General features: G+C 41.3%; 1 protein-coding gene across 2 annotated transcripts; it reads left to right on the forward strand.

Moving 5' to 3' along the window:
• Positions 1–4,522: 4,522 nt before the first annotated feature.
• LOC115218831 (zinc finger protein 2) lies at positions 4,523–13,029 on the forward strand. Of its 2 annotated transcripts, XM_036509342.1 has the most exons (3): positions 4,523–4,970; positions 9,751–11,445; positions 11,476–13,029. In XM_036509342.1, exons 2-3 carry the CDS (start codon positions 10,689–10,691, stop codon positions 12,558–12,560), a joined length of 1,842 nt encoding a protein of 613 aa, XP_036365235.1. In that variant the 5' UTR covers positions 4,523–4,970; positions 9,751–10,688; the 3' UTR covers positions 12,561–13,029. The 2 variants fall into 2 exon arrangements, with proteins under 2 accessions (XP_036365235.1, XP_029644634.1); XM_029788774.2 differs by having other exon boundaries at positions 4,524–4,970; positions 9,751–13,029.
• Positions 13,030–14,184: the final 1,155 nt, after the last annotated feature.

Consider the following 14,184-nt stretch of genomic DNA (forward strand, 5'->3'; position numbering starts at 1 on the left):
TGAGATTAAGCAAAAATACAATAGTTGGGTCGTCTTCTGTTCCCCTTTTGCCTACTGGAAACAATACAAAGAACTGCTATTACCTCCCTTTATATTATGAACGAAAGCAGGGTTGGAACCTAGCCGAGACGGTTTGAGCAGAGGATGAAATGCATCTCGCTGTAATCCGAGTTCAAATCCCAACAGACGATCGTGTTACAGATAATTACATTTTCACTAATTACATTTTGACGTATATTTAATAAAAATTATCTTTAGTTTGATCTAAATTTAATGAACTCTTCCAATATAAAGGGGTGCTCTACCCACATAATGCTTTTTTCTTCGGGGTGCTATGGTATCACAAAGGAGGTAGCAAACTTCAAGCTGGCTCTATGGAGGAGAGGGTACGTAATGCGTGGTTAGAGGGGTCGGGAGTTTTCTGAAAAAATTTAAATATTTAAAACCTGGTATGCTAGTTAGACAGTACTGCTTATGTTTTAAACATGTTATCAAACATAACTTGGGTTTTAAACATTAAAATAAAGTCTTTGTCGCGATTAAAAAAAATATCATGGCGATGGTGGTGTTGGGGGGGGGGGGGGCATTATTTTTTTCTCCGTGTTCAGAAGCATGATTGATGCTTGACCAAGGTCCAGTGTATCAGTTCTGTCCTTCTTTGGTAATATCCATAAACGGTTGACATAGGCGGCTCTCGTCGGGACAAATATCTAAAGATTGGTCCATACTGGATATGATTCTATATGAATATCGTCATCGTCGTCTTTGGAAGATTTGATCGGACCCAACAAGCTGCAAGACTGAGTAAAACTCCAGTGTCAGCTTTGGCTTGGATGTCTACAGCTGGGTGTCTTTCCTAATATCAGCCAATTGACAGTGTAGGTGCTTTTTTCCCCCCTTGTTGCACCACCAGCATTTCTGAGGTTGCTACCAAGAAATTTGCAAGACAAGAAAAAATAAAGCTCCTTTGATTGAGCAGGAGAGAGGGCGGTGGCTCTAAGGGAGGCACCAAGAGGCTAAAACATAAAAGAGCGACAGGCACAGGTGTCAAGCGGCAGAGGATATATTTGCCTGCCCCGTATTATATAAGGGTGGGTGGGAATAGCTGGAAAGATGATAAAGGCAGAAGTGATGAGATGCAGAGCAAACACTCAAAATACAAAGGTGCACATATGAAAGAATATAGAGAGTGGATCAAGGGAGAAGGTGAGGCTTGGTAAATTCAATCCAGGTATGAGAGGAGGATGACAGATGGTAAGAGATGGGGCCAGAGGTGAATGTAATGAATGACGAAATATCAGATGGTAAATATCAGTAAGGAGGGGGGTGAAGGTGAAAGGGATTGAAGTGGCCCAGGAAGGGGAAAGAAACAAGCAAAGTTTAAAATAATTTGCTGGGTTTTTTTTTTTTTTTTTTTTTTTTTTTTGTTTTGTTGGAAGGTGCCATGATTCATGAGAAGGAGTTGTTTCTGAAACACTGTTTGGTGAAAGGGATCATGGAGTTATAAACGGTTTAGAAGCAGAGCTCGAGAGAGAGAAAGATAGGTGCTCCTTTCCAGATATGTGAACAGTGACACTTGTATAGCATCAGTGACACTTATATTTTGCTGTGTGTCAACATCTGTTTGAAGTGAAAGTAGTCTTTAGCTGAGTAGAGAAGACCTCACAACTGCGATGCTACATTATACAGGTGTGGTTACCAAGACACACCACCTAAAAGTATTGTGTGTTTATTTTGAGGAACTTTAGTTTGGGGAACTTTTAGTCACGTGGCTGTCTCATATTGATTCATATCAAGGGCTGGCCGGGACACCAGGCCCTTAGCAGCATTTCATCTGTCTTAATGTTCTGAGTTCAAATTCCATGAAGGTCGACCCTGTCTTTCACCATCTTCAGGGTCTAAGTACCAGTTGAGCACTGGAGTCAATGTAATCAACTTGTCCCCTCCTTCCGTAATTGCTGAAACCAATATTAAAGGTTGTTGGTCAGGACATATTATGCAACCTGCAAAGACTATGGACACAGTCTCCCCCAGTCAAACCAACTTCAGTAGTATTAGTAGTAATTTGATAGAGCTTGGTGAGCTGACCAATTTGATAGTAATTTGATAGTGCTTGGTGATCTGACCATTGATCTTCTAGGACCCCACCCCCCGCTCAGCATCAGTGTAAGAAACACTGTTGGCACAGTTGAATTCTTCCAATTCCTCTTCACAATTTGCCATGCTGCTGCAGGCTCATGCCTTCACCGTTTCCCTCGCAGGGTGGCTGAATGAGTGCTATGCCTTGCCAAAGTGACAACCGTACCCCACATAGCAAGGCACAGTCGTAACTCTGTGAGGCATTCTGAAAATACCTGCATAGCAATATTCATCTATAAACGTTAACAAATACCTACAATTTCCAACAGGTGAATAGTAATGGTTGTATTTCCTTATTCATGAATTCCATTTTACACCTGTTTTAAAATGCCATTTTATCATGCCAGCAGGGATTACACGAATATATTTCATTGTGGCTTTATTTTGACAGCTAGATGCCCTTCCTGTTGCTAAACCTTACATGTTTTTCAACTAATGGAATGATATTCTGTGTTAAAAGATATAGCCGTATTGCCCACAAATGATGTTTTGGATTTTTCCATCTAATCAGTCTTCCCAATACTATTATATACTATTCCAGTGTAACCTCTTAACTTCTTAATAAAGGTAATCTAGCTAATATATTCCTATCTTTAAAAATGATTAGATGTAATTTGAGGGAAATTTGGCTGCTATTTCTTGCAGATCAAACATCCATGTAAGGGCTCATCCTTCTAAATGTTACGTAATATGGTAGTTACTGGTCCAAGAGAGGCTACTCTCCGCCAATGACTGTTTCATTGATTAAATACGTAGTAAATGACCAAGTGTATTGTGTAGAGAATGTACTGAGCCCCAAACAGTTTATCCCCAGGTATTATTTCGATTTATAGTTTGATGGGTCCAATGAAATGCTGTTTGTTACAAGTTGTCACCTTTCCAGTTAATAAGGACCACTTTTCCCTCACTCAACATGAACATTTAATTTTCTGTAAAATTAATTCTTAAATTCTAAAAATCGTCTCTCTTTACCTTTAAGGGTCCCCAATTATTATTCACTTAGTTTGTGTTTCCTTTTCCAAATAAGAAACAAATTTAATTCCTTCAGAATTGTTGACGCAAGTCAATTCCGTACTTCATCGTTTTCTTGAATTATCTAAACGTAAATTCGCCCTAGATGAAGTTGGCTTTCTTGTTTATTAGAAATCTAGAAGGCATCGATTTGTTAATTTTTCCTAAACCTGCTTTTAAAAACTGAATTATAAAAGTAATGTCCATCACCAGTGTTAACTTACACTGATTTTATTCACAGGATTCCACTACATATCGGCTGACCTTACATAATTAACAAATATTTAATTACATCACTGAAACTACTAGATTCTATATTTGAAGTCGAGATTCCTGATTTGTGTAGTGTCTCGGGAGAGTCATTACGCCAGTAATAGCAACACACGCACAGGTTCAATTCCACTTCTTTATTAATAGTCAATTGGTTTGATGGTTTGTTTAACGTGTTGATTAAACAATCAATTAGTTGGTTGTTTGTCCGTCAGAGTTCTAACAGCAACCAAAGTTGGACCTTGGAGCGAAATGGGAGTCAAGGGTCACTGAACGGCAACAAAAGAACTTTGACGCACGAACAAACAACCGATTGTTTAACCAACAAGTTAAATAAACGATCGATCCGTTAGTTGGTCAGATATGTAACAAATTGACTAATAGTAATAAAAGTGGAATCGAACTTGAAGAATCAAAATTGTGCGTGAGTTATTATTATTGGCATAATGATTTTTCCAAGACACAACCAAATTTGTTCCAAGACACAACCAAATTTGTTCAAACGCACAAATTCACACCAAGAATCTTGCGAACCAAACACAAAAACGAAAAATTCTTGAGTAGGTTTAAGCAAAAAAAAAAAAAAAGCTTAATTATAATTATTGATAATAAAGGCTTCAAGGCCAGCAATTTGGGGGTGGGGTAAGTAAGTCGATCTCCTGTGATCAATTGGTATTTATTTTATCGATCCCGAAAGGATGAAACGCGAAGTCAGCCTCCGCGGAATTTGAACACAAAACGTGGTTAGTCGGAAATGACCATTGATAATAAAAGATAAGATAGCCTATTGATTTAATTCCAGTGTAACCCCTTGATTTCTTAATGAAGGTAATCTAGCTAATATATTCCTATCTTAAAAAATGATTAGATGTTATTTGAGGGAAATTTGGCTGCTATTTCTTGCAGATCAAACATCCATATAAGGGCTGATCTTTCTAAATGTTACGTTAAGTCAATGTTGATTGCAATTAATAGACTGCAATTAGTGCCCCCCGTCAAACCGTGGGGCGACCAAGATCGTTGCCAGCAAAGTGACAAGGGAAGTAATCTCCAGCTGTATATAGAGATATATACACACGCACATGTATGCGTATATGCGTGAATGTGTGTGAGTGTGCGTGTCTATATAGATATAAGATGTATTAGATGTACAGTTATCTTTTATAACTTCACACACGGTAAGTATTAGAAATAATTGACACCGTAAAAAACATTGCCAATTATCTCACGCCTAAAAACCGTTCCGTCGGAGTGTCAGCTTCTAAAGCGAGTTGGGTGATGGCAAGCAACTCTGAAGTGGACGACTCTGAAGTTTAGCGAAGTAATTAAAGAGGAAAAGTTTATAGAAGAGGGGAAATTGAAGTTTGATGTCAGAGTGTAAATCTATGAGGAACGTATATAGCAATGACACCGATTTCTTTTGTTGTTAAAGCTGGTAAAATATTTTTCATATCTTGTAAGTAATTCTGCAACAAAGCTTGCTGACACCTTTCCCATGAGGGACCCAGAAGCCGTATTTCACAGCCTCGACTCCCGTCACACGAAATACAGTGAGTTATGCTCTTACATTCGTTACCTTTCCTCAAATTGAATCTGTCTACTTATTGCAGTATATGTCTTCTCTGCTATATATATGTGTGCGTGTGTGTGTGTGTGTATACGTATAGACCTACACATACACATATACACATAGACACACACACGCACTCATACTCAGGGGACATATTTTGATATTATGGCATTCTCTCAATCGCATCCATAGTCCCCTCTCTTTTTGTCTTTCATTGTGTATATATATATATAATTGTGTGTGTAAATACCAAATGTTTTATTATAATAACAAGTGTTTAAAGTATATAAATGGGTGTGTATGTATGTCTGTGCGCGCTTAATTGGTGCGCGCGCAGACTTGTATGTGTGTGTATGTATGTATATATATGTATGTATTATATATATATATATATGTGCGTGTGTGTGTGTAAGTGTATGTGTGTGTTTAGTATAGATAGATATAGATATGTATTTGATAGAGAGAGCGTGGTGGTGTGTGTGGCTGTATGGGAGAATGACAAGCAACAGAGGAGGGTGAGAGATCGTAAACCGTGATGATGCATTATACCTGTGCATTTCAGCCACTTGCAGTTCAACTGCATACTTCACACTCTATCAACCCCCCTCTCTCTCTCTTTCTAACTATCTCTCTTTCCTCCCTCTCTCTCTCTCTCTATCTGTAGATATCTGCCTCTCCCCCTTCTTTCTCTCTGTAACTATCTACCCTCCCCTCTCTGCGAGACTATCTGCCTCTCCCCGCTCTCTCTCTCTCTCTCTCTGTCGCTCTCATCTCCCTCTGCGACTATCTGCCTCTCTTTCTCTCCCTCTCTCGCTCTATTTGCCTCTATTACAGAAACCCACACAAAATACATACGAGTCTCAGTGCTTGATCGTTGATCGTCCACGGAGGGGCCTTCCTCGTAAGGGGCGGGGAGTCGCCTTTCACAAACCGACAGACATTTATTGGGATTATATTACTACGGTGTTATTTACTGGCGATAAATCTTGCAATCTTCTCTCGCGTGTTCATATATAAATTTATATATAAACTTATTTCCACCGTTGGACTTAATTAGTCCAACACAGAAAAGCGCTGGACTATATTCGTCACAATTATTTAACTCTCGGCCAAAACTTCACCCTCTTCACCCCTTATTGCTCGGGGGTCCATTCAGAGCCAGGAGGTGTCGTTCATTTATTAAATCTACTTTAATCTCTTTCTACACAGTCATTTTTGTGCCTTATAAAACCCAATGTCCATTTTTGTGCTTGGTGAAAATAGTTTGCAGTGCAATCAGTCCACACTCACTCGCGGACAGATACATCAGGAAATTTGTTTATAGTCCCGAAATATTTAGGCGATAATCTTGTAAAGTTTCCAGACAAAGTCTCCATCTAACACTTTAGTTCTCAATCATTATTTTTTTTTACCTCCGGACCCGTTTCATTTCTATTTTATTCGGGTAGACCCTCACAGCCATTCGATGTTAAAAAAAAATCCTGTAATATTTTCATAATTAAATATTATAAAGAATTGTAAGAATATTTTATGCATTTATTTTATGTAGGTATATAGGCTATTCGTTGTACTATTTTAACAAAAGGTCTTCTATGAATTCCCTAAGGGTCATATGGATCCCAGCTGAGAACCACAGATTTAACATATTCTACTGGTTTTGTATCTTTTAATGGGGAAGGTAGCTCCTGTGATTTGTAACAGGGCATAGGAGACTGGTAGGAGCGAGAGGGGACGATACCCTCAAACCGGAGACCTGACATGAAAGCTTACAACAGAGTGTGTGTGGGTGGGGTGGGGGTTAAACCTGGGTGAACGGTTAAGTCTGTCTATCACCCAGGGAGGCCATGACAGGATTTGAACTCGGAATGCAAAGGCGCAGGAGTGGTTGTGTGGTAAGTAGCTTGCTTACCAACCACATGGTTCCGGGTTCAGTCCCACTGCGTGGCATTTTGGGCAAGTGTCTTCTACTATAGCCTCGGGCCAACCAAAGCCTTGTGAGTGGATTTGGTAGACAGAAACTGAAAGAAGCCCGTCGTATATATGTGTGTGTGTGTGTATGTTTGTGTGTCTGTGTTTGTCCCCCTAGCATTGCTTGACAACCGATGCTGGTGTGTTTACGTCCCCGTTACTTAGCGGTTCGGCAAAAGAGACCGATAGAATAAGTACTGGGCTTACAAAGAATAAGTCCTGGGGTCGATTTGCTCGACTAAAGGCGGTGCTCCAGCATGGCCGCAGTCAAATGACTGAAACAAGTAAAAGAGAAAAGAGAGAGTCTGAGCCATACAGCCAGGCACCTGTTCCCACATTCTTACAGTTCTACCTGGCTTGGATTGATACTTTATCAAACTCGCAATGGCTAAAAGGCAAGGTTGACCTTGGTGAGATTTGAACTCAGAGCATTGAGTGTTACAACAAATAATTGATGCTCTAAACAGTGAAAATATTGAAGCTTTTACTAAACTTCAACATGTTAACTGTTGTCTGCCAAAGTACAATGATGGGATTATGTTTCAGACATAGAAATCACCATTTTCTTTCCAGGAAGAATTCCAAAAGCCTCCTAGGTGACCCTGTCAGTTCTGGTGTCACATAAAAAGCACTGGTGCTGGGACCATGTAAAAAGCATTGGGGGCTGATACCACATAAAACGAATTGGTGCTGGGACCATGTAAAAAGCATTGGGGGCTGATACCACATAAAACGAATTGGTGCTGGGGCCATGTAAAAAGCATTGGGGGCTGATACCACATAAAACGAATTGGTGCTGGGGCCATGTAAAAAGCATTGGGGGCTGATACCACATAAAACGAATTGGTGCTGGGGCCATGTAAAAAGCATTGGGGGCTGATACCACATAAAACGAATTGGTGCTGGGGCCATGTAAAAAGCATTGGGGGCTGATACCACATAAAACGAATTGGTGCTGGGGCCATGTAAAAAGCATTGGGGGCTGATACCACATAAAACGAATTGGTGCTGGGGCCATGTAAAAAGCATTGGGGGCTGATACCACATAAAACGAATTGGTGCTGGGACCATGTAAAAAGCATTGGGGGCTGATACCACATAAAACGAATTGGTGCTGGGGCCATGTAAAAAGCATTGGGGGCTGATACCACATAAAACGAATTGGTGCTGGGGCCATGGAAAAAGCATTGGGGGCTGATACCACATAAAACGAATTGGTGCTGGGGCCATGTAAAAAGCATTGGGGGCTGATACCACATAAAACGAATTGGTGCTGGGGCCATGTAAAAAGCATCCAGTACACTCTGTAAAGTGGTTGATGTTAGGAAAGACATCTAACCATAAAGACCATTGCCAAAGCAGACAGTAGGGCTTGGCACAGTCTTCTGACTTGCCATCTCCTGTCCAACCATCTGGCCCAGGCCAGTATGAAAGGAGGACATTTAATGATAATGATGACAGGCTGCTTTCAGTTTCTTTCTACCAAAACCATATTTTTTTTTGCGGAGGGGTTCCTAGAGACATGTAATTTATTTAAAGGGTTACGCAAGGGTAAAAAGGTTAAGAAACACTGGTCTATGTCGTCAAGCCCTAAACTAAATTCACACTCCATCGGTTACGAGGACAAGGGTTCCAGTTGATCCGATCAACGGAACAGCCATGGAATGAACATGCAAGTGACCAACACTCCAAAGACATGTTAAAATGATGAAGATTCTGTGGAGTTTTGTTTTGAATATTTTTTAAAAGCCAAAACAATGCAAGATATAATAATTAATAATGCAGGTAAGTAGATCGCACTGTTACCTGGTATTTCAATAGTTCATGATTAGGACCCTTCTTCAGGTAATTTATAGAGAAAAGATGTTGGTAGCTGATTTCTCTGCTATCTGCAGAATGGTTGGTGTTAGGAAGAGCATCCAGCCATAAAAACCATACCAAAACAGACACAGAAGCATGGTACAGACTCCAGCCTGGCCAGTTCTTGTCAAACCGTCCAACCCATGCCAGCATGGAAGGAGATCATTAAACGATGATGATGAATGCTTCCTGAAAACTATACTACTTGATTATAATTATATCATCATCATCATCATCATCGTTTAACATCCGCTTTCCATGCTGGTATGGGTTGGATGGTTTGACTGAGGACTGGTGAGCTAGAAGGCTGCACCAGGCTCCAGTCTGATCTGGCAAAGTTTTTACAGCTGGATGCCCTTCCTTACATCAACCACTCTGAGGGTGTAGTGGGTGCCACTGGCACGAGGGCCAGTCAGGCGGTTCTGGCAATGACCACACTCAAAAGGTGTTTTTTTATATACTACCTGCACGGGAGCCAGTCTGGCGGCACTGGCAACGACCATGCTTGAATGTTTTTTCACATGCCACCGGCACATGTGTGTCACTGTTCTGCACAATTAATTATAAATGTACTGTGCTGTTGTGTATCATTGATAATTAATTATATTAAGGCAGCACCGTTAGCATGCTGGGCAAAATGCTTCACAGCATTTTGTCCATCTTTACTTTCTGAGTTCAAATTCTGTCAAGGTCGCTTTTACTTTTCATTCTTTCAGGGTCGATAAAATAAGTACCAGTTGTGCACTGAGGTCGATGTAATCGACTTACCCCCCACTAAATTGCTGGCCTTGTGCCCAAATTTGAAACTAATAAATAATTACACTGTGATGTTTTGTATGATTTTATCACGTCTGCTTCTTCTTGTAACCCACCATAACTTCCGTTCCATAACATTTGTTAAATAGTAACCTTCAGTTTTTATCCCTTTGCAGGTGCTGACCAGCTGTGAGTTTGATGGTCATTGGACACCAATGTGACCATCACCACCAAGTGGTAACCATGTTGTCGACAAACTGAAGATTGTCTGCCCAAGCTTTGTTTTGTCCTTCAGATTTTGTTTTTATTACCCAAGGTTTTTGTTAAAGTACATGCAGAGCTTTAATAAGGACCAGATGACCAAAGTGTGAATGGTCAGTGCTACCTGGTCATCATATTGACTTATTGATTATTGGTCATCATCAGCAACAGTCACCTAACTATGAGCATATGTTGCTAATTACAGATGAATTAAACCACAACAACAAAGGATTAATGATATTCACTTGTTAACGAACTTACAGACATCCTAAAATAACAACAAACACTGATGATAATAATTCATGGACAGGAATGAAACGTTAGTCTGCACTGCCACTTGAAACCTTTGTCTGGCTGTCAGGAGTCTCACATCTTACCTACTCAGCCACTGTGCCTTTCAATAACAGCTGCAGTGACCATGGCAACCACTGATGGATATTTGGTGACTATGGTGACCAACTAATTACAGCTGACTTCAAGTATCCTGGAACATGTAATCTATGGACATTGGCCTTTGTTTCAAGCTGATCGTATTCCGACATCCCTGAATGTAGCCGTTGGACCTTGGAAGATTCCTGTTTGTATGTCGCTGTACAGACTTAACTCATCAATCTTATGTCAGACATAAATCTTTGTGGAGAGATTTTTGAACATCAACAGTTTTCTCAACAGACAAATCTAATTATGTTTTAATTCATACCAATTTCATTTCAATCCAGATTAAACTTTACTATAATCCATAGATACATTAGAAACTCTTTAATCTCAATCCATAGCAACTTTAATCTGAATTGGGATCAATCTTGTTTTAATCCATACCATCTTTCATTTTTATCCCAGGAAAAACAGCAGAATGGATCGTTCTGCAGGAATGAAGAATATTCACGATACCGTTTGTGGTTTGCAATTTCCACAGGGACACAATCTTCAAGGGAGCCAAAGAGTGGCACCAATGAGTGAATGCTTAATGTTTCATGGCGCTATTTCCGGTAAACATTTCCCACAAGAGCACAGCATGCAGTCTCAGAGAGTTCCTTACATCACGACAGACACCGTCTTCCCGACGAACATCTACTCAGGCAAACAGATGTTTACCAGTCAACCGTGCTATCTGCCAGCGACTGCTTTGACCAGTATTGACAGATCGGAAGATGACCGTTCGGTCCATAACACAGGGACGGGCAGTGGCGGTGGGGGTGGTGATCACAATCAGTCTACGACATCGGCATCTCCGCCTCTGCCTTCTTCAAAGCACCATCAGCAGCAGCAGCAGCCACAGCAGCAAGTGCAACAGCAGCAGCAACATCATCATCATCATCAACAACAACATCATCATCATCATAGCCAACAGCAACAGCAAAACCAGTTGCACAAATCAGCTGCTAGCAACTCTGATAAATCTGGTTCATCGTATCAAAGTTGTTGTTCCAACGCCAACTGTTGTCAGCCGAGGAAGAGTTCGCAACAGATGCAGCCCCAGACTGTGTGCAAGACCCCTTCTACACTGAATCACCAGACACATCAACATCAGCAACAACAACAACAACAGCCACAGCAACAACAACTTCATAACCAGCCACGACAACAACAACAACAGCAGCAGCAACAACCACAACAATCGCAACAACCACAACAATCACAACAACAACAACAGGCTGTTAAACCTCGTCAAAAACAACTTTTCTGTGACTTTTGTGGGAAAGAGTTTGCACAGGAATATCTTATGCAAATGCACCGAAGGACCCATACTGGCGAAAGACCGTTCCAGTGTGAGATATGTTTGAAGCAGTTTGCACGTCGAGACACTTTGAGGATTCATTTGAGGACCCACACAGGGGAGAAGCCGTTCCAGTGTGACGTCTGCTTCAAACAGTTTGCCCAGAAGGAATACCTGGTGGTCCACAAGAGGTCCCACACGGGAGAGAAACCTTTCCAGTGTGACTTCTGCATTCAGAAATTTGCTCGCCGTGACACATTACAAATTCACCGTCGAATGCACACGGGGGAGAAGCCGTTTCAGTGCACGTATTGCACGAAACAGTTTACGCAGCAGAGTAAACTGCAGGTTCATAAACGAACCCACGTTCGTCGGAAACGATTCCATTGCGACATCTGCTTGAAATTGTTTGCCCGGAAGAGTTACCTAGCAACACACAAACGCTGCCACACAGGAGAGAAACCTTTCGGCTGCGACATTTGCTTGAAGCATTTTTCTCAAAGAGATTATCTGCAGATCCATCGTCGCATCCACACTGGCGATCGGCCGTATAAATGTGAGGTGTGCTTTAAGCAGTTTGTTCGTCAAGACACTCTCAAGATTCACCATCGTACTCACACTCGGGAGAAGCCATACGGCTGTGATATCTGCTTAAAAAACTTCGCCCACCGGCATTACCTGGCCATCCACCGCCGGTCCCACACAGGCGAGCGCCCGTACCAATGTGAGTTCTGTCTGCTCCAGTTTGCTCGACGAGATAAGCTCCTTGTACACCGCAGGTCTCATACAGGGGAGAAACCTTTCCAGTGTAACAACTGTGACCTGAAGTTTGCCAGTCCTGATGAGCTGAGACATCACAAGAAGTCTCATGGTCCTACGACCGTCTCCATGGATTCAGGCAGCTTTAACAGTGCTAACGTCAACCACCAACACCATCATCATCATCATCACATTCATCAACAACCACCACAGCAGCAGCAGCAGCAGCAGCAACAACATATTTCTTAAATATCGACCCTGGCAACGATGCCAGCCTTTCCAACATCATCTCTATCAATTATTTCTCTTCTCATTTGCAATATGCTAATTTATTCTTCCCATGATGTCTCTCTCTTCTCCAATGTAACCAGCTACACATCTTATACCAACTCTCCCATTCTCAAATACATACACACACACACTCAACTCCATCTATTACTCTTTAATATGTACCCACATCCCATCTATCATGGCAATCTCTCTCTCAAGCATTTACGTTCTCAAATAGAGGACACACGATCACTCCCATCTTAGTAAATTCACTGTGGGCCCCTAATTAAACTTTACACTCTACAATATGTTTATTGTGACCCTTATGTGGAGGCGCAATGGCCCAGTGGTTAGAGCAGCGGACTCGTGGTTTCGATTCCCAGACCGGGCGTTGTGAGTGTTTATTGAGCGAAAACACCTAAAGCTCCACGAGGCTCCGGCAGGGGATGGTGGTGATCCCTGCTGTACTCTTTCACCACAACTTTCTCTCACTCTTACTTCCTGTTTCTGTTGTACCTGTATTTCAAAGGGCCGGCCTTGTCACTCTCTGTGTCATGCTGAATATCCCCGAGAACTACGTTAAGGGTACACATGTCTGTTGAGTGCTCAGCCACTTACACGTTAATTTCACGAGCAGGCTGTTCCGTTGATTCGGATCAACCGGAACTCTCATCGTCGTAACTGACGGAGTGCTTCCACATTGTGACCCTTACATTATTGACATATATCCCATATTTGAGAAATAATATTCAAATAACACTAGAATTATCCACCACAGTCTTGAAGGAGTAGATGTGTGGTGGCATTGATGCCCTTCTGAAACTCCCACAACTCATAACTGGTTTGTGAATCCAGCTCGTAAAAAGTTCTTTTTTAATTGATTGATCCCAACAAACTTGTCTAAGATTGGTTGAAATTGAAACAGCTGTTTGCTGGTTTGAACTTGGGTAGGCAGAGGGATTGGTAACATAAGACAGTAGTGTTGCCAGAGAAGTAGGAATGGCCACAGTGTTTAGTAATGCTGTTTGATAATTCAGACTGTATAAGAATGTCAGGAGAAGACCAGGCAACTTGTTAGTAAAAGTAAAAGTTGTGGAGTTGGTGCTAGAAGAGATGGAGAAAAGAATGGGTTTGTGGGTCTAGTTGTGTAGCATATTCACAAAGGGATTTTTGGCTATCTATAGTGCTTGCATGAGAAACAGCAGCTCCCCTGCAGATGGGGATTAGGGCCTGCTGTCTCATCATGGCTGAAGTATTTTCAAGCTTGTACCACGCCCCAAAGGATTGAGCTGTGACTTTAAACAAGTTACTTGACTCTTCCATTTCTAAAGCAGAGGAAATGACTTATCCAATCATTTATTTCTATTAAACAACAAATAAGATTAATTTGTTCCTCAACAAAGCCCCTGCCAACCCCAAATGCTGTTTTCCCTTTAGATCATAGCAAACTTCAAATTTTTTTTTCCTGTAAATTCCTCATCTAAGCTCAATCTTTGGGAGCCATACACAAGTGCCATAAATTTTAAGGACCACATTTTAAATTTCATCATTGGTGGTGGTAAGGTGTCACTATCAGTACCATAGACATCTAACCACTCCCTCA

This window comes from Octopus sinensis, linkage group LG14 (genome assembly GCF_006345805.1).
Source record: "Octopus sinensis linkage group LG14, ASM634580v1, whole genome shotgun sequence".
Taxonomy (NCBI): Eukaryota; Metazoa; Mollusca; class Cephalopoda; order Octopoda; family Octopodidae; genus Octopus; species Octopus sinensis.

Coding starts and splice junctions, on each gene's coding strand:
- LOC115218831 (XM_029788774.2), top strand. CDS start 10,689: ATGGATCGTTCTGCAGGAATGAAGAATATTCACGATACCGTTTGTGGT.